General features: G+C 27.6%; 3 protein-coding genes across 5 annotated transcripts; 1 reads left to right on the forward strand and 2 right to left on the reverse strand.

Annotated features, from left to right (window-relative positions):
* Positions 1-649: 649 nt before the first annotated feature.
* Positions 650-13,994, reverse strand: Mbd-r2 (PHD finger protein MBD-R2). The gene is given in 15 exon segments (XM_074252619.1): positions 650-2,992; positions 3,345-3,482; positions 3,560-3,845; positions 5,080-5,208; positions 5,631-5,651; positions 6,235-6,939; positions 7,598-8,420; positions 9,301-9,386; positions 9,626-9,726; positions 11,146-11,172; positions 11,532-11,660; positions 11,882-12,056; positions 12,059-12,385; positions 13,240-13,530; positions 13,610-13,994. Coding segments are annotated over 14 exon segments (4,029 nt in total). The 5' UTR covers positions 13,523-13,530; positions 13,610-13,994; the 3' UTR covers positions 650-2,193.
* Positions 13,995-17,023: 3,029 nt separating this feature from the next.
* On the forward strand, positions 17,024-18,473 carry Rplp1 (ribosomal protein LP1). The gene is made up of 4 exons (XM_074253065.1): positions 17,024-17,215; positions 17,331-17,481; positions 18,055-18,159; positions 18,367-18,473. Exons 1-4 carry the CDS (start codon positions 17,144-17,146, stop codon positions 18,378-18,380), a joined length of 342 nt encoding a protein of 113 aa, XP_074109166.1. The 5' UTR covers positions 17,024-17,143; the 3' UTR covers positions 18,381-18,473.
* A 134-nt stretch (positions 18,474-18,607) lies between these two features.
* LOC141533940 (synaptotagmin-10-like) lies at positions 18,608-25,426 on the reverse strand. Of its 3 annotated transcripts, XM_074253056.1 has the most exons (8): positions 25,408-25,426; positions 22,652-22,752; positions 21,650-21,991; positions 20,970-21,148; positions 20,742-20,849; positions 20,542-20,662; positions 20,076-20,425; positions 18,608-19,563 (listed from the first exon to the last, which is right to left on the reverse strand). In XM_074253056.1, the coding sequence occupies exons 3-8, from the start codon at positions 21,981-21,983 to the stop codon at positions 19,276-19,278; spliced, it is 1,380 nt and encodes a 459-aa protein (XP_074109157.1). In that variant the 5' UTR covers positions 21,984-21,991; positions 22,652-22,752; positions 25,408-25,426; the 3' UTR covers positions 18,608-19,275. The 3 variants fall into 3 exon arrangements, with proteins under 3 accessions (XP_074109157.1, XP_074109156.1, XP_074109158.1); XM_074253055.1 differs by lacking the exon at positions 25,408-25,426 and having other exon boundaries at positions 22,652-22,987; XM_074253057.1 differs by lacking the exons at positions 22,652-22,752; positions 25,408-25,426 and adding an exon at positions 22,476-22,558.
* Positions 25,427-25,605: the final 179 nt, after the last annotated feature.

Raw genomic sequence — 25,605 nt, forward strand, 5'->3', positions numbered from 1 at the left:
ATTTATTAACAGTTAATAAAGCTTAATAATTATAAACAAATTTTTCTATCAGTGTATTAGATCCCAACAGAGTTCCCAAAATATATAACCAGTGTAATAAATGATAGATCTGAAACCCGTTTTTGAGTATTCTTGAATATTCATCATCATTAATATTTCTATTGTTCATTGTGTGTGTGTACTTATTGTCGAGCGTATAATATTTCAACGTCATAGCAATCGTCTCACTTTTAAAACTATTAATCTCTTCTGAACAGTCTAGTGACTTATATACATTTATATATTTACAGATATTATAATGTTACTGGTATGTAATAATCTGAACAAATTGACCTGAATAAAAGTGCCTGGTTCTTTTTAAATTTAACATATGAAATGAGGTCGCGAGAACGGAAACTTTAAACAATATGTGATTTGAATATAACAAGACTCTTCCCGTTTCATATATATACATATACACATTAAACTTTCTCTCTTAATTCTATTTAACATAAAAATACATTTCAAATTTTACACTGTTAAAAAAAAAAAAAAAAAAAAAAAAAAGCAATTATTTCCCAAAATTTTTTAGAAGCTAATTTTTGTGAGAAAAATTTTACTTTTTTTAATACTAAAAAATTTGATAAAAAATTTTTTTACTTTTTAAATTATTTAGTCATGTAATTTTAAAAATTCGGCAATGTAAAAATACAAATGACGATTTTAATAAAGAATTTAATTTTATAAAAAATTATTAATATTTTTGTCTACTAAATTAATAAAAATTTTTAACAATGTAAAATTTACAAAATTAAATTTCATCATAAAATATTCAATTAAAAAAAAAAATAAAAATTTCTAAGAAATAAAATTAACAGTAGGTTGTAAATAAAATTACAAATTACAAAATAAAAAAAAAAAATATTATGTAACTCGGTTAAATAAATCACCGAGAAATCGGCGATCGGTTTGGTCAATTAGAGTCAGGGTCACTAAAACTATTGCTGAAGCATAAACTCAAGCGTAAATACAAGACTTGTTATTATTATCCAGTCAGTTGGTAGCGTAGGATATTTTATTTACAGCTTACTGAGATAAAATTAAAAAAATAAGTTATTTTAGATTATCAATCTATTTAAAAGGTGAACAAAAAATTAAATTGTTCCAGCGCAGCTAACTACCAGTGGATGATCAAAGGATAATCACTCCCCGGTGTATCAGCCATCGAAATTGATCGTTATCTATGTGAGATGGTTATTATCGTAATAACGATGTTCAACAAGTCAATTGCTCGTTATTACTTGTTAATTTAATTTTTTTTTTTTTTTTTATTTATATAATTTATAATGTAATCTTAATTTTCGAGTAAAACTATATAATTATTATTTACAATATTTGACATACTAATTATTGGCAAATCAATTAAAATTATTTTACTAATTTATAAAATAAAATTTTTTTCGATTCAAGTCCAGCTTTAATGTCAATAATTTGTTTTTTTAAATTAAATAATTATATTTTTTTGCTTTTAATTTTTTTTTTGTCTTTGTTTTGTTTTAAAATAATTTATTTAATTGCTGAATTTTTTTTTTATTAAAAAAAAATTTTTGGTAAATATTAACAAGTGGGCTCTCATTATTTTAATTTTTATTTTTTTTTATGAAATTTTTATGTGATTTTATTGAGATATTTTTTTTTTTAATTGTTCATCAAAAATAAATAAAATATAAATTTTATCAAAAAACACGAGCCAAAATTTTTTCCAATTTTTTAAGGCAAAAAATCTATCGAAATCTTAATTTTTTTTTTTTCACATTTTTTTTATCATAAAAACAAGCAGAATAAAAAAAAATTTGAAAATGTCAATTTTTTACATAATTATGGCCCAAAATAAAGTTATATCCTACTTGTAAATAATTACCAAATTTTTTTTAATAAAAAAATTTTGAATGAAATTTTTTTAATCAAATTGTCTTTAAAAAAAAAAAATAATTTTCCGAATAATCAAAAAATAAAAATAACAATCTACTTCCAGTAGAATTTTTTTCTAAACTTTTAGTTAAATTTCAATAAAAAAAATTATTTTTTTAGACATTAAAAAAAAAATTTTTTTTTTTTCAATTTTTTTTTTTTTTTTTTTTTTCCAAAAAAATTTTTTTCCCAATTTTTACGTTTAAAATAAAATCAAATAGAAATAATTTTTAAAGAAATATATCAGCATAAAGCTGCGAGTTTTCTCACAGTACCAAGATCACGAATCACCATTTGAATAGTTTCTTTACACCGAATATCAACTTTATCCGCAGCTAGATCATCATCAGGATCCATGGCTTCTAAAAAAGAAACTTGGCTCTCAACACTGGTCAGATGTACTTCCATATGGTTCTGAAAGTGTTCTATGTGATTCAACAAACGTAGCCGACATTCATCAGGATCAATCGGCGCTTCTGGTTCAGGAATGAAAGGCTGCTGAGGCTGGAGCGGTGGTTGCTCTAGTAATGACTCAAAGGGCTTTGACTTGGCTGTTTGCTCGCTCTTGCTATCATTCAGCGAATCATTATTACTTGGATTAAATGGTACTTGATTATCCGTACTCGACGCACCGGGTTGATCTTTAATATCTTCTTTAACACTATCTTCTATTTTAATATCTTCCGTTTTATCTGTCTGACTCGCTTCGTTCTCATTTTTTATTGTCAGGCTTTCTTCGCTGCTTTTTGGATCCGAAATTTCTTTTTTGACTTTCAGCTCATCAACCACACAGCTGTTGTCCTCTTCAAGAATTTTCATCAACTCTGAATCCGAGTGTATTGATTTGTCGCCGTTAACCTCGCTTTTGGTCATCGGACATGTTCCTTCGGGTTTTATGTCTGATTGAGTGACGTCTATGTCAGGTGTAGTTGGCTCAGGTTTTATTATTTCCATTATGGGTACAGGCTCAAGTTGAGGCTTTGGTAGCTCCGTTGTTTCCCAATTTTTGGCCCAGAGATATAATTTCGGATGGTCTTTTACTCTGTTGAAAAATTTTCATTATTAATAAAATTATAAATATGTCATATGATACATAATTAAAAAATGACCTTGTATCTTGAGAACTATTGACATTTTTAAAGATATAAGCTCACTCCAATATTATACTCATCAAGAGCTTTCATTTGAGTACCCACATCAATTTTTCATATATTTTATATATTTATATATATTATATATATGTATATATGAAAAAATATATGAAATATGCATGTGGGTACTCAAATGAAAGCTCTTGATGAGGGTAACATCGGGATAAGCTTAGATCTTTTTAAAACTCTATCATTTAATTTAAAAAAATAAATAATGAAAATAAAAAAAAAAAATCAACTTACTGAGCAACGCCGATTTTAACTTTTAAACTATAAAGAACTTGTTGAACCTTCAGCAATGCTCCTACTAAATCATTAGATCGTTTCAACATCGCAAATCGTTTGTTAAGTCTCTCTTGATTTTTATGTCTGTTAGTTAAACTAAAAAAAAATTTTTTAATTAATAACTAACATAATTACAATAAAATTCATAAAAAAAAAAATAGTTATAAAATTACCTCGACAATTTTCCTTCTTTAATCCAATCCTGATCATGTGCGTACTTCTTCGAGGGCCTCTGACGAAAAGAATTCTGGCAAATAAAACAAATATATTTTTCCGGAACATCCTTTTCACGTTCAATAGAATTACAATGGCCGTGCTGCCAGCAAAGACACAAATCACATTGTATCATCAGTCCATCTTCTTCGACGACTCCGCAAGTACAATTTATTATCTCTTCGCGCTTTAATTGTTCGACTTTAATCATCTCGCCATTTATCATCATCATCATACATTCTCCATCTGTCAAATAAAATACAAAATTGATAGTAATGCTATAAATATTAATTAATTTTAATCAATTACACTACACAAAAATTAAATAATAAAAATGATTAATGATTAATGATTAATGTATATTCCTACTTTTGATTATGATACCAATGAACTATGTGATGAAAAATGAACGAAAAAAAAAATATTTACTATGAAAATTAATTATATATTATCAATATATCACGTGTAAAAAAAGAAAGGGCTCATTTTAGACAGGTTAGTAAAAATTGAAAATATAAAGGGCGTATAAATTTTTTTTTTTTTACTAATCGCTTTATTAACACTTTCTAATTCTAAAAATAAAAAAATAAATTTCCAAAGCTAAAAAGGGCGTATGTTTTAACTTATACGCCCTTTTAGCTTTTAGGACATTGAAAATTTAGTGACCTAAAGCCAAAAGGGCGCATCATTTTTTTTGCCAATTGCTTTGAATTGTCATTTATATGTTACTAATTTTGCTGCATAATTTAAAATATATATATATTGATTATTAAATTACAAATAGGTATTTTTAAAGGTTATTAAGGTAAAAGACCCAGTTATTGACACTTGCAATTTTATTTTAATTAAAAAAAAAAAACAAATCAACTCTAATAAATTAATAAATATAATTTTTGAATTATAAATTTTAAGAAAATTGCTTTTTTGAGAACATTTGATTTTTTTAATTAGAATAAAATTGCAAGTGTCAAATAACTAGGCCAGTGTCAATAACTGGCTCTTTTACCTTATTACAATTTTAATACGAATTCTGTTTATAATTTTAATTGAAAAAGAAAAAAAAAAAAACAGTTGCGATATCTAACATGGTTGGTGAGTCAGAGGCAAGAAATTCAACAATATTAAATCATCTGGATTTATTTTTTAGAGTTAAATTTTATATTTCAGAGCAAAATGGAAAGTTTTTTTATACGCCCTTTTAGCATTAGTACGTTGAAAAACTTTTTTTTTGACAAATCTTTACGTTTTGAGCAGAAAAAAAAATTTTTTTATATGCCCTTTCGGCATTTTTAAATTAAAGGCACGTGATATATTTAAATAAATATATAATTGTTGTCCTACAACAAAGAATAACCATTAGAAAAGTCACTAACGAACCACCACCAGGACAGAAAAAAATTATAGGCCTTTTTAAAATATTAAATAAAAATAATAGATACTTTTTTGAGGTAGGGGATATGTTAAATTATTTAAAACTTACTCTGACTGTTATCGTCGCTCTTAGAATCAGATTTTCTACGACTGAATCTATACACTAGTGGTGAAGGCCCTTCGACATCCATTGCGCTGTCATCTAAATCCCCATAATCATCCGTAAGCTCCTGTATGCCTGATAGCAAGAATTAAAGCATAATTTTGCCTACTTTTACCACACGATCACAATAAAATACTTTTTTATTTTTTTTTTTTTTTTTTCCTAACATAGAGACAAAGACAAAGACACATGATCGGAGCGTTCCATCTAGGGTGTGGATTGTTTTATAGTTCTTAACGACAGACACGCAAATACAAATAGACTATCCACTATAATTAATGACAGTGATTTTAATGACAGCTAGTGATACGAATAAGCGAGAAATGATTTTTTTTACTGATCAAAATTATACTTATTTAATTGATTAATTAAAAAAAAAATTATAATATTTAAATTATTACTCATTTGTATTTTTTTTATAATTATGAATAATTATTTTGATCAGTAATAAATATCAGGTAGAAAAAAAAAATTATGATAGTGAAATTAATAGATACCTGACAATTTTTTTATTTTTTCTGAAAAATAAATTAAATTTAGAAAATTAGTCTTATTTAAAAATTTATTTGTTGAGCTCAATAGATTTTATATTAATATTTATAATAGTTAGATAGAAGGATTTATTAAATATTAATAATTTAATTTATTTGAAGACAATTATTTAATTTATTAAATTTTAATAAATATTTTTTAACATTCAATAAATATTTATTTGGGAAGAAATAATTTATTAAATCCTATGAAGTTAAAAAATCATTTATTAACAGTTGGATAAAGCTTATTAAATATAAATAAATCCTTTACTCCAAAAATTTTTAAGAATTATTTTAAAAATAAACAAAGATATTATTAAGAATTTGAAAAAGTAAAATTTTAATAAAAATGATTTAAAAATTTTTTTTATAAATAAATCCTTTTATCATTGTGTGCAAAAAAATAATGAATTTTTTTTTTTTTTTATAGCGCTGGAACCAGAATGATCGCTCAATAATTTTCTAAATAAATTTTTCTACCAATTTATTTATTTAAAAAATTGTCTCTGAATTTCACAATCATAAAAAATTTTTTTTTCCATGCAAGAGTAAAAAAAAAAATATTTACCATGACGTTTTTTACTTTTAGTCGAATTATCAGAACTGTACTCGGACAACTGACGCTTGCGTTGTCCTCTGTCAGCATTAAACGTGTCATCAAGAGATTTGGAGCGATCCAGCCGCGTAGTATCCGCGGAATTAGCAGGCCTTAAAGGCAGCAAAGTTTTAATCCCAGCTTGAGTTTTTTCTTCCCTAGATTTTAAATCGAACAGCGTGCCGGGCGACATAGCACAGCTGCCGTCTGATTTTTTGGCCATTTCATCGTCAATATCCAGAGAAGCGTTCGAGCACGGTGACATCATGTCGGACTTTATGTCATCTTTGAGTCCATTCATCGGGTGGTCAATCTGAGACAGATCAGGCGACGCTACGGACAGCGGAGAAGACGCAGCAAAAGATTGGTGGGCCAAAGGTGTTAAAAATTTATCAGAGTGGCTCTTTCTTTTGTCACCTCGGCTAATTGTTGGCTTGTCGACGTAATTGCTGGTTGATTTTTTGGGAGTTCCGTCGATAATTGGCTCGCCTATTGTACGCGCGTACGCCAAGTCCGCGACATTTGGTGTGGATCCAAGATATTTTGAAAACTCGGGGTGATAGTGCTTTATGTGCATTTGAAGGAGATTTTCTTTGCGAAAAGTTTTGGCACATCCTTCTTTCGGACATTTATACGCACTGTCCTCCATTTCAACTCTTAGTCCTCCAATAAAAACTGCTGTTAATTAAAAAAAAAATTTTTTTTTAAATATTAGTTTAAAAAAAAAATTGGATTTTTTTTTTAAGCTAGTACGATCAATTTTATATTAATAGTACTTACAATAAATCATTCCTAAAGTTAGCAATGAATAAAAAAAAAATTCTCAAGACTAAGAATATTTTTGCAAGTGCCAAAAAATAAAAAGGCGCACAATTTTTTTTTTTTTTTTTTTTTTTTTTAATTGCTGTAATGGTAGACATATTCTACGTATAAAAATTAAACATTGAGGTCCTGAAGGTAAAGGGACGTTTGTCTTTAATTATGAGCTCTTTTAGTTTTAAGAATTTTTTTATTTTACGACCTAAAGCTAAGAGAGCAACTTGTGAAACTATTTGTCAAAATTTTGTATAAAAATTTTTTTTTTTTGCGCTCTTTTAATTTATTAAGCACTATTTTTTTAAAAAGTTAAAAGAACACATGTCTTAAAATACGCCCTTTAAACTTTAGGACTCTCAAATTTTTTTTTTTGTGTTTTGAGTGATTCTAAGAAAAATGACAAAAAAATTTTTTTGTGCGCTTTTTATTATAAATCCCTACTAACCTGTCTCAGTGCGCCCTTTTACCTTTTGACACTTGATTTAAGAATTGTTACATGATAAATGATGTCAAAACTTACCTCCAGTATCTTCAACAGGCGTAGCAGGAACTGGAGTAAGATAACTAGGAGTTACCGATGTTAATAACAAATCATTTGTCGCAGCAGTTTTACTTTTAGGCAAAAGTGTTTTTATTTTCTTAGCCGGTTCACTGGTGGCCGAGGAAGTACCAGCACTAGCATCTAATTTGTCTTTAGGAACAGCTGGTCTTTTTCTGCGATGAACACAAAAGTCAAATTTATTTGGATCAAAATTACTGAGACGCTGGGTCTCGAAGAAAGCTCTTAAGTCGCTTCTGGACCTGAATTTTTTATTAGAAGCTTCGTGAATAAATACAGCGTCCCATTTTCCAGCTGAGTTGCCAGTTTTTCTTTGGATGAAATGTTTCTGCCATCCAGGTGGCAATTTTTTATCAATAATTAATATAGATCGACGTGTCCCTTCATTACCATCTACGACAAATGCTTCAACACCCTGAGGTTCACCGTCGACCCACTCTGGTCCATTATCATCATCATAATCAACCGCGACTTCGCGCTTTCTCTTGGCGCCATTCCTGGCCTTGGGTTTTGGAGTCTCGATGGTCAGAACTTGCTCCGAGATAGATTCTTCAAGCTGTCCGCCAGCTGCATCAGTACTCTCGTTCATGCTTTCAGAATTATTCAATTGCTCTGCATCAGTCAAAGATAAGTCATCTTTTTTGGTCAGTGATTGGTCAACTCCTTCCGCTTTAGCTCTTTTTTTGTGTGAAAACAAATCTTTTACTGTGTGCTTTCTGCTTTTATCTCTTCGCTCTTGTTTGCTGCCAATGTATGCATCTGTCTCCATTCCCTTCGATGGATTCTGTTGAATTTATAATATTAAGAGAATAAGTAAAATTTTGCATTTGAAAATTCTCTAGATACATAATTAAGAAATGACCTTGTATCTTGTGAAATATTGACATTTTTAAAGATACAAGCTCACTCCGACATTATACTCATCGAGACCTTTCATTTGAGTACCCACATCAATTTTTCATATATTTTATATATATGTATATATGAAAAATATATAAAAAATGTCATGTGGGTACTCAAATGAAAGCTCTTGATCAGTGTAACATCAGGATAAGCTTATATCTTAAAAAATATCAATATTTAACAAATTACCCTGTATCTAGTCAATTATTGATATTTTTATGACACTGAAGTTAGCAAACGTCTAAAAATTTTTTATTTTTATTATTAATTAACAATTAACAACTAAAGATATTTATAAAAAATTGCACTTACAGTTTTTCAAATTTTTTACATGTGACATTTTTTTTTTTTTAATTTTTTATTAAAAAAATTAAAAAAAATTTTGAAATGTCAGCTAACTTTATTTTCATTTAAAGTAAGTAAATAAATAACTAAACACACACTTGACATAAAATTAATTCAATTGGAGTAAATAAAAATAAATTTAGCAGATATTTAATAATTTTTAGAATTTTTTTTTTTAATTAAATTATGACAAAAAAAATTGACTAAAAAATTTTTAAAAATTAAAAATGCGATTTTTTAAAAATAATTTTTTTGTTAAATAAAATTTAAAAATTCTTTAGTGACTGCTAACTTTAATGACGTTTGGAGTAATTGATACTTTACTATAATCAAGATAAGCATGAATAATTTATTGATAATAAAAAATAATTAAACAACCACAATAACATAACCTAACTAAAAAAATAAAAACTTACCTTAGAACTGGCAGAGGCTATTTTAGTTATTTTCGATCCACGGACTATTTTTTGATAACCATCGTCAAACAGGACGTCATATTTATCTGTATTAATTAATAATAAAAATATTATATATTAATATAATATTTAATTTAATTTAATAAATTATTTATATAAAAAAATATTTATTTATATCTCAGCAGCTAAACGTCAAGACTTGCCAAGTGTATTATGTATACATGAGTTAAATGTATAACCTGTAGTTCATATATATATATATACATATACATATACATTGTAAAGAATGAAATGCGCAGAGCTAAGCAACTCTAGATTTACTAACCTGCTTCCAAAACTCCATTTATCTTAGCTGGATATTTTCTTCCATCTGCCCACGTTGCTAAAACTCTTTCTCCGACGATAAATTCACGCATTTTGGAGCTCCTAAAGATTATTATTTATTATTAATTATTTATTTCACTTTTTCAATATAAATATTGTTGTTTGTTTTTATGTATGTGTGCAAGCGTGTATGCATGTATATAGATTGTTTTTATGACGTGAGCTTATACAGTGACAAAGGAAAACAGACTGTCAATTTACGATGACTCACACACATTTTGATCCCGTATCTAACGCTAGCGATTTTTACTTTTACCCTAGGAAATGGAGAGAACAAGGAAATCCTGTCTATCGAGCGGGATTATTTGAAACTTTATTTCTTTTTTTTTTTATAAATATTTTTATTGTTTTTATAATTTAAAAAAAAAATTATTTTTATTAAATACTCAAATTGAAAATTAAAATTAAGTTAGAAGACATTTAAATTTTTTTAGAATTTTTTTTTTTTTTTAATAAAATTATTAAAAAAAAATAAAATAAAAAAATTATAAATAAAAAAATTCATAAAAAAATTTTACATGTAAAAAATTTGAAAAACTATAAGTGCAATTTTTTTAAAATATTTTTTTTTTAATTTAATTAATAGAAAAAAAAATAAAAATTTTTCGACGTTTTTAATTTTTTAATTTTTTATAATTATTAAATTAAAATTAAGAAATATTTTTTAATAATTGTACTTACAGTTTTTCAAGTTTTTTACAATTAAAAATTTTTTTGTTATTATTTTATGATAATTTTTATCAAAATTAAAGCAAAAATAATTTATTTCAAATTTTTAGAGGCTCTAAAAAATTATAAATGCAATTTTTTTTTAAATAATTTTCTTGACTTAATTTATTTAAAAAAAAAAAAATGTTTTTTTAATTTTTAAATGTCTGGTAACTTAAGTGTTATAATTTAGCAGGTGTTTAAAAATTTTTTTGATTTTTACAAAAATTAAATTACAATAAAAAATTTAGCAAAAAAATTCTATAAGTAGAAAATTTTTTAAATTGTAAATGCAAATTAAAAAAACATTTTCTTTTTTATAATAATTGATCTGTGATAAAAATTACGTATAAATAAAGAAAATAAAAATTTTTACGTGTAAAAAATTAAAAAAACTACAAGTGCAATTTTTTTAAATATTTTTTTTTGGTTATTTATTCAATGAAAAAAATAAAAAATTATTTAAACTTCTGCTTGTTAATGTGTTGTAAATTCCTTTTAATTTTATCATAAATTTTTTATTTTTTTTCTACTATAAAAAATTTTAAAATATATTTTTTAATTAAAAATAAAATTTCAAAGTTTTCAACCCGATTACCAAATCATTACACAAGCTTTACTTAAAAACTCATGCAAAATTTTAAATTAATAAATTTATCAATCAATTCTACATTTAAAAATCATAAGCAGGCCTCCTCTAATAAATACCCATAAAAATAAAAAAAAAAAAAATTTTTTTTGTTATCAACTTACTCGGTTGGTTGTACCCATACTTCCTCACTTTAGAAAAAAAAAAAAATGACAATTTTATTCTTTGCAATAATTCATTAAACTTGTAAATAAAATGATAAATAAAATTCCTGTTCTAAAGTAATTAAAAGAATAAATTTATCTTCAATTAAAAAATGTCATTTATAAATTATATAAATTGTAATGACCGGTTACATTAATTTGAGCATTACTTAAAACATAAGATGAATATTTATCAGAATATAAATTATAAAATTAAATAAAAAATTTATTTAATTTATCATTATCATTAAAAAGCTTAATGTATATTAGTAACTCTTAAAAGCTGTACATACAATGAATAAATGAATGGGATTTTATTTTTAAAAACTTAGAAATAAAATTCATACCTGGGTCGGATGCTTCTTAATCTAGGACTGTCCATTGATATCCACTCGTTAGTCGTCGGGCGTCGTTTATCAAAATTTATCAGAATTTCTCGTTCTCTCCAATCAGTCTCCATAACTACAGCTACACACCTGTTAGCAACAACATAATGTTAATAAATTAATTTTTAATTATATTTTCAAAGTATATATTATTAAGAGAATAAAAAAAATTTTTTCTGGAGGATATTCATATGATAAAATTGATTAAAATTTAAAAAACTGTCAGTGCAATTTTTATAACATATATTTTTAGTTTCTAATTTAATGGGAAAAAAAAAAAAAAAAAAAAAAAAAAAAAAAAATGTACTTGCCATTTTTCGCTAAAAGTCTTACACTCCAATTTCGAACCAACAAAAAATGTCAATCCTGGATTACCATTCCTGGACTTGGAAAATTTTCCATTTTCAACGTTCGGTTCTTGAATATTATTTTCTATGTCGCCATTAGATTTACAAGAATCGTCATTAACTTTTACATTGTCCATTGGATCATCTAAAAGAGGTGGTGGTTCTGCGGGTGGGTCTTCAGTGAATCCCTTTTTTCAACAGTAGTATCAACCACATTTTGAATTTTTGTGCCCAAATTATCAGAACCAGCTGGTTTTTTTATAGTTTCAGATTTGTTACTTGTATTTACGAGTAAATCTTTAGGTACTTCTTTTTTAAGCTCTTCGGGTTTTAAATTAGACCCTTCAACTTCAGGTAGATTTTCTGGCTCCAATTGTGTCATTTCGGGGTTGATCAGGCTTAAATTTTCTGGTAAATTGTTATCACCTTTTGCGGGTGACTTTGTCATTGTTAATGGCAGCACAGGATCTAAAAGACAAATACAATTATATTAATTTTACACATTGAAAGAAAAAAATTTTTTGATTTAATTTATATTATATACGATTAGTATAAAATTAAATAAATAAATAAAAATTTGAATATGTTTTTAGCTACGGACAAAATTAAAATATGCCGGAATGGATTATACTGTTTACAAAATTAGATAGCGGAAATGCGTAATAAAATAAGTAAATAGTGTTAAAAAAAAAAAAAAAAAATAAGAATGTAAAAATTATCAGTTCAGAAAAAAAAAATTTTTTTTTAATTTTGAACTGAAATAATAATTGGCGGGAAAATTTTCATCTGAAATTTTAAGTTTTCTTGTCGAAAAAAAATTCAATTTTTAAATGTAATTTTTTGGAACAAATTAATATTCAATTTTGTTGGAACAAATCTTTTTTTTGTTAAATAAAATTTAAAAATTGTCAAGCTGAATGTCATGACAATATTTTATTGAATTTAAGTTGACAATTATAAATCTTGGACTTGTTAAATAAAAAGTCAAAATTTTTTTATGTGAAGCTCAGATTTTCATTAATTTTCCACATAAAAAAATTTAAAACTACAAAACCCGCGTTAAAAAAAAAAAAACCAATCCTGAAACTACAAGTTAGCATGATAGCAAACTCTTGACAAAATTAAAAACCCGGAGGCACGTAAATGATTCGCGATGAGATCACCGTAATCTACAAACTACGTCGTGACGATAACGTAGTCGTCGAAGCATACAAATCCACTTGCGGTCTAAATTTTCAACAAAAAAATTCCTTTAAAAAAAAAAAAAAAAATTATTAAAATTAAAAAAAAAAATTAATAAATAAATTTTTTTATAAAAATACCTGGATGATTATGATATTTATCAAAGACCGTCGGCACAGATCCTTTCTTCAATATAAATTTATGTCCCGGCATGTTCTTATTAATTTCATAATCATTTTTCAAGAAATGTCTGTAGCAAACAAATTGACCGGGAAGAGGTTTATAGGATTTATCAAATCCAGCATTCGCTAACCATTTGCTTCTCAAATGTAAATCCTTTGGAAATCTATGAATAGGAATACCGACAGCATGTACATCATTGCCATTTATTTCACAATTTTTTACACAGCATTTACGCGCCATTCCATGTACTGAAATTTAATGTTTGTTTTGTAAAAACAAGTACATATATATTTATTGATAGGTCGATGTATTTTTTAATGTATATACATGTATATAAATATGTAGTAAGTATATGTGGAGTTATGTAGGTGTGCATAAAAGTATATAGGTGTTATATATTACTATATATATATGTATAAGCACTAGCACGCGACCGCCGCGCGGATTCGCCGCCTCTTCATTTACACGACACAACCTTATATATCACAACTACATAACAATATAAACGCGTGAGTACAAACTCGAACAATTATATGTTAATTTACATATTATTTATGATTGTTATAACAAACACTTTATCGGAACACTGTTGATTAACATTATTAACTATTTTAATTAATTAAAACTACTGTAGTTAAATCGGTAAAAATTTAAACAAAAAAACTTATTTCATCGTCACTATCACACACCGTGTTTCTTACAATGACACACAAACACTGAATGTGAAAACGTTTTGTGAACGGTAATCGATCATGTGAATACATGCCGCGCCACTAAAAGACACACTCGAGAATCGACTTATCGCTATCGAGATTATTCACTTTTGAATATTTAAACACTGTCACTTTTTATTATTGTAATTTTTTGATTTTTAAATTATATTTTTGTTTAATTGGCTTTTTAATAACAGCTGATCGGTTTTTTTTGTAAACTTGGGCTTTTTAGAGAAGATTGTTCAATATTGTTGCGGGTGATTGCGTAATATTTGCCGCCATTTGCGTTTTTTGGTTTTCTTTTATTTGGCGCCTGCGCAGCTGCGCAGTCTACTGCGCATGTGCTGTAAGATAAGCGCGAATAAGTATATTTTTTTAATAATTTTTGTTTGCTATAATTTATTTGTTAAAAAAAATTAAAACATTTGTTAAGTGACAGCTAAATTTAATGTAATTTTTTTTGTTTATTAATTTTTTTAAACAAATAGATTTTTTCCAAAAATTTATTTTTAAAAAATTGCATTTTTTATTTTTTTACATTTTTACATGACATTTTTTTTTTACTTTGCTTTTTGCCATAATTTATTTTTAAAAAATTATTATTATTATTATTATTATTATTATTATTATTATTATTATTATTATTATTATTATTATTTTGTTATTAAATGCTCAGGGGGGTTATCCCCGGAGTCCGATTCTCCGAGGGCCCAGCCTGAGCTCCGTCCGTTACTGCTGGACCACTCCGCACAACAAGGCGGTTAGTGATCACAGCAGGCCAAAGTCATTTCCCTTAAGAGACGGAGAGAACCAAGTAAAACAGCCTTCTGCATCCTAACTGCCAAGAACTCAGCTTTTGATGAGCAAGCTGGAACTTTGGCAAGTGAGGATACAAAAGACTGTTTCATCCCTCCTAGGACGCCAACAATCAGGACGAGAAGCTTGACACGGTAACCTGGGTAAAGTTTGCCAATTTCAAACAGGAGATCCTGATATATTTGTCTTTTGTGCTCTTCTTTGGCTGAGATGTTGTATTCAGCCGGGGCCGAGAACTCAATGACATAAATGTCACGAGTGGCCTTGTCGAAGAGCACAATATCAGGTTTGTTGTGATCTATCCGCCGGGTTGTTGCAAATGGCATGTTCCAATAAATTTTGCAACTGTCATTCTCAACAACCTGGGGAATATCTCCTGGCAAATAAGGCAGCACTGGTGTCACGTCAATACCGTAGCAATGACGAAGATAGTAGTACAGTACTCTCAGGGCAGCATTGTGACGCTGGATATATGCACCTCTCGCCAGCACTGGACATGCCGACAAAAGGTGCATAAGCGTCTCCGGATGTTGTCTACACCTCCTACAGGACGTGTGCGGAAGCTGCACCTGGAGCACCTTGCTACGGTACTCAAGAGTGTTAATGACACCATCTTGGCAGGCAAATATGAACCCTTCAGTCTCGGACATCAGGCCCGCTGACTTTAAGAAGGAAAACGTCAGCTGGATGGACAAGCCATGATCACGCACGTGTTTAAAGAACACGCTGTGCATGGACTTGTCCATCAGTTCGCCAAGGAGTAGTTTTTCCTCGGCGTTCCTGATGACGCTCTTAAATTCCTCCTTTCGGAGTTCCATTAGAGCGTTTATTTCTCCAAGACCAAGGGTTCTTGCCGCATATATTGCTGCCTTATACAAGAATGACCCCTTATGCGCATTTTCATGTTTATGTACAATTTGCATAAGAAAGTCATCCTCGTCTGCAGTGAAATTGACAACTTCGTGAGTTAAACCCAGGACCAAACGGTCGTGAAGCCGCTCCAAACTCTGCAAACCTCTCCCACCGATGGACCGGGAGAGGTATAATCTGGCGACTGATGAATTGGGGTGCATGCTCCGATTCATATTAATGATCTTACGGGTTTTGATGTCGAGATCTCGTAAATCCTTTCGGGTCCATTTCAGGACACCGAAAGAGTATAGTAAGACTGGGACAGCGAGCATGTTAGTAGCTGAGACTTTGTTTTTGCCGGAAAGTTCGGAGGACCAAATTTTCCGGAGTCTCCTAACATACTCGCTCTGGAGAGTTGTTCGGACTTCAGAGACCGCATGCATGCGGTGCTCTTCCATTCCTAGATATCTATACAACTCCCCGGCGTCTAATTGGCTTAAGACGCTCCCATCCACTAATTCGACATCATCACCAGTATCAGAGCACTTACCCCTCGCCAGATGTACGACCGCACACTTGTCCAACCCAAAAGACATTCCGACATCTCGTGTGTACTCTGCTACGATGTTGAGGGCTGCTTGTAGATGATCTTCATCAGCACTATATAGCTTCAGATCATCCATGTAAAGCAGATGGGTGATCGAATATTTTCGATCACCCGGAGGCCCCACAGAGTACCCACGAGTTTTACGGAGAGCAACAGATATAGGCAGCAGTGAAATGCAAAACAGCAGAGGGCTCAAGGAATCGCCTTGGAAGACCCCTCGTTTGTACTCTACAACTCCGGTTACGTGCAATGCGTTTCCACTTCCAATGTGAAATCGCGTTCGCCAGAGCTGCATTGTACGCCGAATACATTCCACTATTTTGGGATTGACTCCCAGGCATTTGAGTAGATATAAAATTAACTCATGTGGAGTTGAGTCAAATGCCTTGCGATAGTCAATCCAAGCCATTGACAGGTTGCGTTGATAGTAGATCGCATCTTGTAAGACGCATCGATCCACTATCAGGTTCTCCTTGCAACCTGACAGGCCTCTTTATTATTATTATTATTATTATTATTATTATTATTATTATTATTATTATTATTATTATTATTATTATTATTATTATTATTATTATTATTATTATTATTATTATTATTATTTGTTATTATTATTGAATATTTGTTTAAATTATTTTTGAATTAAATTTCAAATTTTCACGCTAAAAAAAGTTTATATAACCGCCGAAAGAGAGCGCTAGTGAGTTCCTCTGACGGGTAAGGTATGAAATAACATCCTCCATACTGTCTCTTTCGTTATTCAGACGACCGTGTGCTTGTTCTGCTAGTCAGCTAAGGCCGCAATAATATCGGCAACTTGCACTTTTAAATAAAACCATCCAAATTTTTAAATTAAATAAATAAAATCTCAAGATGTCGACAAAGGCTGAACTTGCTTGCGTTTACTCCGCATTGATCCTCGCCGACGATGATGTTGCTGTAACTGTAAGTAACCTCTATCTTCAAAACCACGTGGACCTTTTTTTTAATTGCTATTTTTATATCATACTTAATTAATAAATAATTGATCAGCTTAATTAATAACGCGCTTAAATTTCAGGGTGAGAAAATTCAGACTATTCTGAAAGCCGCCAACGTTGAAGTCGAGCCTTACTGGCCAGGACTTTTCGCCAAGGCTTTGGAAGGTATCAACATCAAGGACCTCATCACCAATGTAGGATCCGGTGTTGGAGCCGCACCAGCTGGTGGAGGTACGTTTTGTATTTTAAAATTTTTATATAAATCACCTCATATCATCCACTGGATTAGTGAATTAGCTAATTCAGTCAGCATTAATGAGGAGATCAATGCAAGTTAGGAGTTGTAGGGTCTAAATTATTTTAAATTTATACCTAGCTGCTTTCAGGCGACATTTTTTTTATACTTTCATTCGATTTTCTTGATAATTATAAATTTAATAAACTTAAAAATTTTTTAGATTTTATAACAGGTAAATTATAATTTAAAAAATTATCAAAAAAAATTCTACAAGTAAAAAATTTTTAAAAATAAAAAAAAAATTTTTTTAGATTTTTTTTCTATAATCAGCTTGTATCTTGTGAAATATTGACATTTTTGAAGATATAAGCTCATCCTGAAGTTACACTCATCAAGACCTTTCATTTGAGTACCCACATCAATTTTTCATACATATTTTATATATTTATATATATTATATATATGTATATATATATATAAAATATATAAAAAAATACCATGTGGGTATTCAAATGAAAGGTCTTTAATTTTATTGTAATTTAATTGTAAAAATTTTGTTACTTTAGCTCCAGTAGCTGCCGCTGCTGCTGCAGACGCTGCTCCCGCGGCCAAGGAAGCCGAGAAAAAGAAGGAGGAACCCGAAGAAGAGTCTGATGATGACATGGGTTTCGGTAAGAAAATAATAAAATTTTTAAACAATAAATACATTTATTTTACTCCAATTTTTATTTAATTAAACAACTAAATGATTATCTAAACATGTATTAGCTACTGAATAATTAAATGTAGAGAATTTTATAATGATATCAAAGTACTTTCAGTAGTCTAATAAATTAATAAGAATTTTTTTATTAATAATTATTATTTTTTTGTTGCAGGTCTCTTTGACTAATTTCAATTACCAAGAACTACAATTATCAGTACTGTGTATTGAAATTAAATAACAAAAAAATAAAAAAAATCTTTTTTTTAAATTAAAATAAAAGTTTTTTTTTTTTTTTTTTTCTTTCTAATTACGTATTCCTGGTCCCAGGAGGTTTTATATATTAAGTATTTAAAAATAAGTACAGTAATAAAATTTGTCTCAATTTTTCTAGTCACTCGCAAATCAGGTAATTAATTTTTTAAAATAAATATGTGCGTAATTAAAGTAATTTTTAAATAATAAATTATATAACTAAATAATTTACAATTTTATTTATTTAATTTATAAAAAATATTTTAATTAAAAAATTACATTGTTTAAAAATTTTTTATTTGTACTTTTAATTAAAATTTATAAATAAAATTGTAAATTATAAAATTGCATTTAAAAAAAATTTTAATTTTAAATATGGATCTTAAAATTTAATTCAAATAATTAATTTTGCTAATAGATTCATCATTGTAATTTTTTTTTTTTTTTTTTTTTTTTTTTTTTTAAATATTTTTACTCACATGTCTAACGACAAAGACAAATATTGATATAGATATATTTAAATATAGCTAACAATAAAATACTCTACTCATTGGCCCGCCGGGAGCTATTTTATAAAATAATAATTAAATAGTAATCATAATAAAAATAATAATTATTTAAAGAAAAGTATAAAGCAGGTCTCTGAAGTGTGCTCATCAACTTGTACACCTTAATTTACTTGATATAAATTATAATTAGTCCATCCACATATTTATACTTATACCATATACATATATTTATTATTATATTATTTATTATTTTATTTTTTATTAATTATATATTGGTATCTCTTTGCTTAAATTTAACAGTTTTAAATTAAATTATTAAATTATGAAGAATCTGTACGTTTATCGGGACCAGTAAGTGGAACCTTTTGAACAGAAGCACCTTTACCTGATAGTACTCGGTAGAAAAATTCTCTTTGACATTTTTTAGATACTTCACATCGTGCTAGTAGCTCACCGCTAGTTCTTACTATTGTAAATTCTAAAATACAACTTGATAGGATATCGCTACCGAGATCGAAGTTTAAGACGTCATTCCATACTGGGCTTGGATCACGGCAGATTACTGTCCGTTTTTTTTTCAAGCTTTTTCCGTCTTTAAATATCGTCACCTGAAAATTTATAAGAATTTCAAATTTTTTAAAAAATATTTAAGTTTTATTTTTTTTTTAAATTTTCCTTCATTAAATAATGATTTTTGTTAAATTGCTCTGTACTTTCTTAACTATGGACATTTTTTAAAATATAAATTCATCTTGAAGTTACATTCATCAAGAGCTTTCATTCATGAGTACCCACATGACATTTTTTATATATTTTTCATATATACATATATATAATATATATAAATATATAAAATATATGAAAAATTGATGTGGGTACTCAAATGAAAGGTCTTGATGAGTATAATGTTGGAATGAGCTTATATCTTCAAAAATGTCAATAGTTCACAAGAAACAAAGTCATTTCACTAAAATAAAAAAAAATTCGTTTTTTTATATGAATATTCTGGAGACAAAATTATGCTTATTCTCTTAATAATATAGACTAAAAATTTGAATTAAAAAAAATTTTAGTTAAAACAAAAATAAAAACAATTACATAAACAATGACAACTATTTACCTTTACATAAGTATCGTAATTCTGATTACCAGAATCCTCAGTAATTGAGAGATTAATTGCCCGTATGACGATTACCGTTAATTTGTTAGCATTAGCATCATAGCAGAGAGATACCATAAGCTCGCCGAGTGGATCAGATCGATAAACACTACCTTCTGCGCCGTACCTGTGTATTGGTCTAGTTACTTCAACGGGTTTTAGACCCAGAAATTCTCCATTATTAAGTGGCAATGGTAAACGCACGTAACCAAGTGCGCGATGCTTAGATGCTGGGTCAAAATCATACAAAAGTACTTCGAGAGTTGTCCCGTTTAATGAAGAAACTTCAAAGGTGAACTCTTCATCAAACACTGTAATTTTATTCAACAGATTAACAATTGACCAATTACCTAATTGCTTTTATCGGTTTTTTTTTTTTTTTTTTTTTTCTTCAAGTAAAACGAACGTGATGTGAAATATAATTTACCAGGGTTCAAGGTACACCTGTGAACTTTTGTCTGCCACGTATTGCTTCGGTCTGGCAACAAACGTATCTTAGCGTACGGATCTGCGTTTCCACTTAATTCCCTGGCTCGTAGATCGTGTGCCTACAATGTATAAAAAAAAAAAAAAAAAAAAAAATTTAATTATATTGTTGCTCTATATTTATATTACCAAGTTTATTACCTCAATAAGTTTCACTGTTAAAACACCGGCTGTTGAATCAAACGTCAAGCTCAATTGTAGGTCACCTCCAACTTCATCCAGTGAAGATGATGATGACCAGGAAGATTGCTGTAATATTTTTAATTTTAATTTTATAAGAAGAATTTATGATAGAAGAATTTATTAATTATTAATAATTTAATTAATTAAAAAAAAAATCATTTTATATAGATTATTTTAGTTACTAACTTTGTGAAAGACAGAATCACTGTCACTACTTAATCGTGAGCCATGGGAAGATCTTGGCTGTGGTCTGACAATTACCATCCGCTCATCACTAGCTACTAGTGCACCACCTGGTAATGGAGGTGCTATTGGACTCACTGGACTTCTGGGTTCATCATCTCCTTCAGATAGTCTTTGAATTACTGAAAGAAATATTCAATTAATAATGCATTTTTAATTTTTATTTTGGAGTTAATTAAAAAAAATTGGAAGTATAATTTTTAAAAAATAAATTATTAAAAAATAAGAATTTTATTTTTAAAAAAATATTTTCTTAGTTATAATTTATTTTTTAAATGTAATAAAAAAAATTATTAAATGTTAATTTATTTCACTGTTACAAATAGTTCGTTCTTTAATAAAAAAAAACTTCATTGTGAATTTGAATGTTAATTATACATGCTTGTAAATTAAAATAAAATTAATTTAAAACGAAAATAATTAAAAAAAAAGTGCATTTAGTAAAAAAAATTTCTTAAACAAAATAAAAAAATTAATTTAAAAAAAAAAATGCATTTAATAAAAAAATTAATTTACAGAAGAAATAAAAAAAATTTTTTAAACAAAATAAAAAACAATTTCTTCTAAAATAATTTTTAAAAAATTGCACAATTTAAATCAGTGCAATAAAAACAAAAAATTACCTTCGCGTGAGTCCAAAATACTAGTATCATACGGCGGATCGCGCCTAGTCCACTCCAACTCCTCGCAAAGGTTGTCTCCAAAGTCCGGCGAGCCGGCAGAATCACCAGCTGCAGCACTTGCAACATTCCCCAGCTCAATAAAGTTCTGTTTGGATGTAGTGGCCTCTTTGGCTCGATCCAACAGGTCCTTCTCGAACCAATTGAGCGGCCTATTTCCAGGGAAATTCCGGCGTTTCAAGCACATTGCGAAGACAATTGCTCCTGAGATGGCTCCAACCACAGCTGCGATGCTGACCAGTGAGTATCCGAACCACCCGAAACTGTGGCCGTACATCGTTAGACCTGTAATGACCGTCAAAAATCAATCAACTTGAAGGTAATATAATAACAAGTGAAAAATTATTTTAAAAAAATTAAAAGAAAATTTTTAAAATTACACATGCAATTTTTTAAAAATATTAAAAAAAATAAAATTTTTTTTAAATATTTATAGCAATTAAATTATTATAAAAAAAATTAAATTAAAAAGTTTTACATGTAAAAATTAATAAAAATTACAAGTGAAAATTTTTGGAAGCATTTTTTTTTTAAATTGATTTATTAAAAAAATTTTTAAAATTAACAGCTGACTGCTAACTTCAGAATTATTAATTTTCACATGTGAAACTTTTTAATAAATTTTTTTTTTAATAATTTAATTGCTCTAAAATTCCAAAAAAATTTTAGTATCTGTCAACTTCAGTGTCATTAATTTTCACAGATGGAATTTTTTTTAAATAATTTTTTTAATTAATTTACACATGAAAAAATATTTAAAAACAATTACAAAAAATTTGCAGGTATTAATTAATTTTAATTTTCATTTAAAATTATTAATTAAACCAAAAAATTAACTTTTTTAGGTTATTCTTAAAAATTGTAGGTTATGTCACCAAATACAATCCAAATAAGAAGTGAATTAATCAAAATAAAATAATAAAAAAAAAAAAAAAAAAAACTCACCGGGAAGAATACTCTACATTATTCCAACACGTAAGTACGACTTGTCAAGTCTAGGAGTTGGAAGGTGGTGTACGCAAGCGTCAATCAAATGTTTGATGTACCTGTGTAGTATACAGATGAAGTTAACTTCCAATACAGAGAATTGGCATCGCCTACATAGCATTTATATCAACATAAAATTCTCCACAGCTGAATCTACTTAGTTGTCTGCTATCAATACGTTTAATACTTTTTATCAACAAACTGTGGGAGTGTGTACACAATGAGTACATGGACCAGTTAATCCACCAAGAGGCCTGTGAGTTTCTATCACGCCTACAGATATACTATTTTATTTTTCTTATATTTTTATGTTCTATATACAACGACACCCTCAAACTCGCCCTTGAACTTTTATCCAATACGACACCTCAAGTCGCACTAGTCTGCTCGGTTTTCGCTTTGTACTATGCGATATGCGATTCACGATTAAGAATAATAACTATGTTACGGATCATTTTCTCAGGGTGTAATTTATGCCTCTGATACTCACCAGAACTTTAATTCCCAAGGAACACGCCCTTGAAAATTAAAACTACTTTAATTATTTTAAACGTTTACTAAAAGAAGAAAGACCTTCCATGGTTTTTTAATTTTGTTTTAGATTAAAATTAAATTAAAAATTTATAGAATTTTTTTTTATTGAAATTGTTGTAAAAAAAATTTTTAAAATTCAATTTTTTAAAAATATTAAGTGTAATTTTTTTAAATTATTTTTTTGTCCTAATCTAATAAATAAAAAAGGTCAACTAACTTTAATTTCATTTGTAAAAAATTTTAAAAACTATTTATCTACATGTGGAATTTTTTTGCATAAAAATTTTATAAATTCTTAGATGTCTGTTAAATTCAGTACTAAAAATTACACATTTGTTAAATTGCACTGTATTTTCTTAAATATTGAGTACCCACATGGCATTTTCATATATTTTTCATATATTTATATATATAATATATATAAATATATAAAATATATGAAAAATTGATGTGGGTACTCAAATGAAAGCTCTTGATGAGTATAATATCGGAGTGAGCTTATATCTTTAAAAATGTCTATAGTTGACAAAATACAAGGTCATTTCTTAATTATTGATATTATTAAAAATGTAAGCTTATCCCGATGTTATACTCATCAAGACCTTTAATTTGAGTACCCACATGGCATTTTCATATATTTTTCATATTTACATATATAAAATATATATAAATATATAAAATATATGAAAAATTGATGTGGGTACTCAAATGAAAGGTCTTGATGAGTGTAATATCAAGATGAGCTTATATCTTTAAAAATGTCTATAGTTCACAAGATACCAGGTAATTTCTTAATGTGGATTATATATATTTTTTTTTATAGTTTTGCGAGCGAAGATAATGAAATTGTTATTTTTATTGAAATGAAAAGTAAACTTCCTCTGAGAAAATCCTCAGCTGCTGAGATTAAAATTACACTCAGACTTTTATACGCTTTTATTTTATTACTTTTAGCGGTGAAGCAATATAAATAAGAATAGAGTGATGGTGATGAGTTTTTTTTATTTCAATGATTTTAGTTTTATAGGTATAAAAATTTATACTGAGAATGTTGAGAATTCTCTGTAGGGTGGCGATGGTATTTAGGCCGAAAGTTTAAAAGCTAAGAAACAATTCTAGAGGTATTTAATTTTAAGAATTAAGTCAATATTGATTTGAAGGTAATATTTGCAAGTTATTTAAATATTTTCTTTTTTTTTTCTTGAATTTTTTAAAAAATTTAACAATAAATAAATTTTGTAGATTTTCATTTAAATAAATTATTTTTTTTTTTTTTAAATAATTTTTTATCTTTAAAATAAAAGTTAATGTGAATTACACTGATAGAAAGATTTGTTTACATTTAATAAGCTTATTAATTGTTAATAAATATTTCTTTAATTAATTAATTTTATTTTCCTCCCAAATAAATATTTATTGAATGTTAAAAAATATTTATTAAAATTTAATAAATTAAATAATTTTCTCTAAATAAATTAAATTATTAATATTTAATAATTTAATAAATCCTTCTATCAAAAAAAAAGAAATTTTAAATGAAATTTTTTAAGATAAAAAATGTTCTAGTTATCTAAAACAGCACAAAAAATTTCTAATTAAACTCGACAATTTTTTACATAAATAAAAAGGTGAAATAACTATTTTTAATCACAAAAAAAAAAATATTAACTCGTACCATATGGTATTATAATAAAGTAAAAATAATATAAAAAACTAACTATAAGTTACCTTCTTTTTTTATAACTATAACAATAACAATTTTATCCAGCAGGCGATAAAACTAGCATCAAAATAAATGACTTAAGTGATGAGAATAATAATAATAATAAATTATAAAGATTAATGATCTCGAGAAACTAAAACGCATTATAAGTAGCTTGTAATAATATAAATAAAAATAACGAGGACATTTTATTAAAAAAACACATCAATACCCGTACCCGCGTAATCCAGTTAAGCATTTAAAAACATTTGCTCAACAAAAATAATCCGGTCTTATTTTCACTTGACGTCATCACTAGATAATTAATTTTTAAAATCACAAATGAAAATTTAAATAATTAAAAAAATGTTATTTCTCACTAATTTTCTTTTTGTAATTTCAGATTTTTTATTGTGCGTAGGAGTGAACTTTATTTGATTAATTATATCATTAACAAGAGGAATAATATTTACTGTACCTGCTATTCAACAGTATGTCCGTCGACAAGAACGTTAAGTTTCATACTAATGCAATATCCGTGTACACATCGTCTGGAATTGTAGGTAAGTAAAAGCCTGATGGGTGGTAAGGGTGAGGGTGGTTGAACGTGAGTTGGACGTGGTGAAAAATACGCACGCGCTTTACCGAGCTTCTTCATCCCCTCGGACTCACTCAA

The sequence above is a fragment of the Cotesia typhae genome, unplaced genomic scaffold (genome assembly GCF_013202065.1).
Source record: "Cotesia typhae breed Kobodo isofemale line unplaced genomic scaffold, CoteBio_Ctyphae scaffold_121, whole genome shotgun sequence".
Taxonomy (NCBI): Eukaryota; Metazoa; Arthropoda; class Insecta; order Hymenoptera; family Braconidae; genus Cotesia; species Cotesia typhae.

What these genes read in the sequence shown, in the direction of transcription:
- Rplp1 (XM_074253065.1), top strand. Translation starts at nt 17,144, where the DNA reads ATGTCGACAAAGGCTGAACTTGCTTGCGTTTACTCCGCATTGATCCTC. An exon ending in ACGATGATGTTGCTGTAACT is followed by an intron (nt 17,216 to 17,330) that starts GTAAGTAACCTC and finishes CTTAAATTTCAG; the next exon opens with GGTGAGAAAATTCAGACTAT. An exon ending in AGCCGCACCAGCTGGTGGAG is followed by an intron (nt 17,482 to 18,054) that starts GTACGTTTTGTA and finishes TTGTTACTTTAG; the next exon opens with CTCCAGTAGCTGCCGCTGCT.
- LOC141533940 (XM_074253056.1), bottom strand. Translation starts at nt 21,983, where the DNA reads ATGTACGGCCACAGTTTCGGGTGGTTCGGATACTCACTGGTCAGCATC. An exon ending in CAGGTGTACCTTGAACCCTG is followed by an intron (nt 20,426 to 20,541) that starts GTAAATTATATT and finishes ATAAAATTACAG; the next exon opens with TGTTTGATGAAGAGTTCACC. An exon ending in ATTACGATACTTATGTAAAG is followed by an intron (nt 19,564 to 20,075) that starts GTAAATAGTTGT and finishes ATAAATTTTCAG; the next exon opens with GTGACGATATTTAAAGACGG.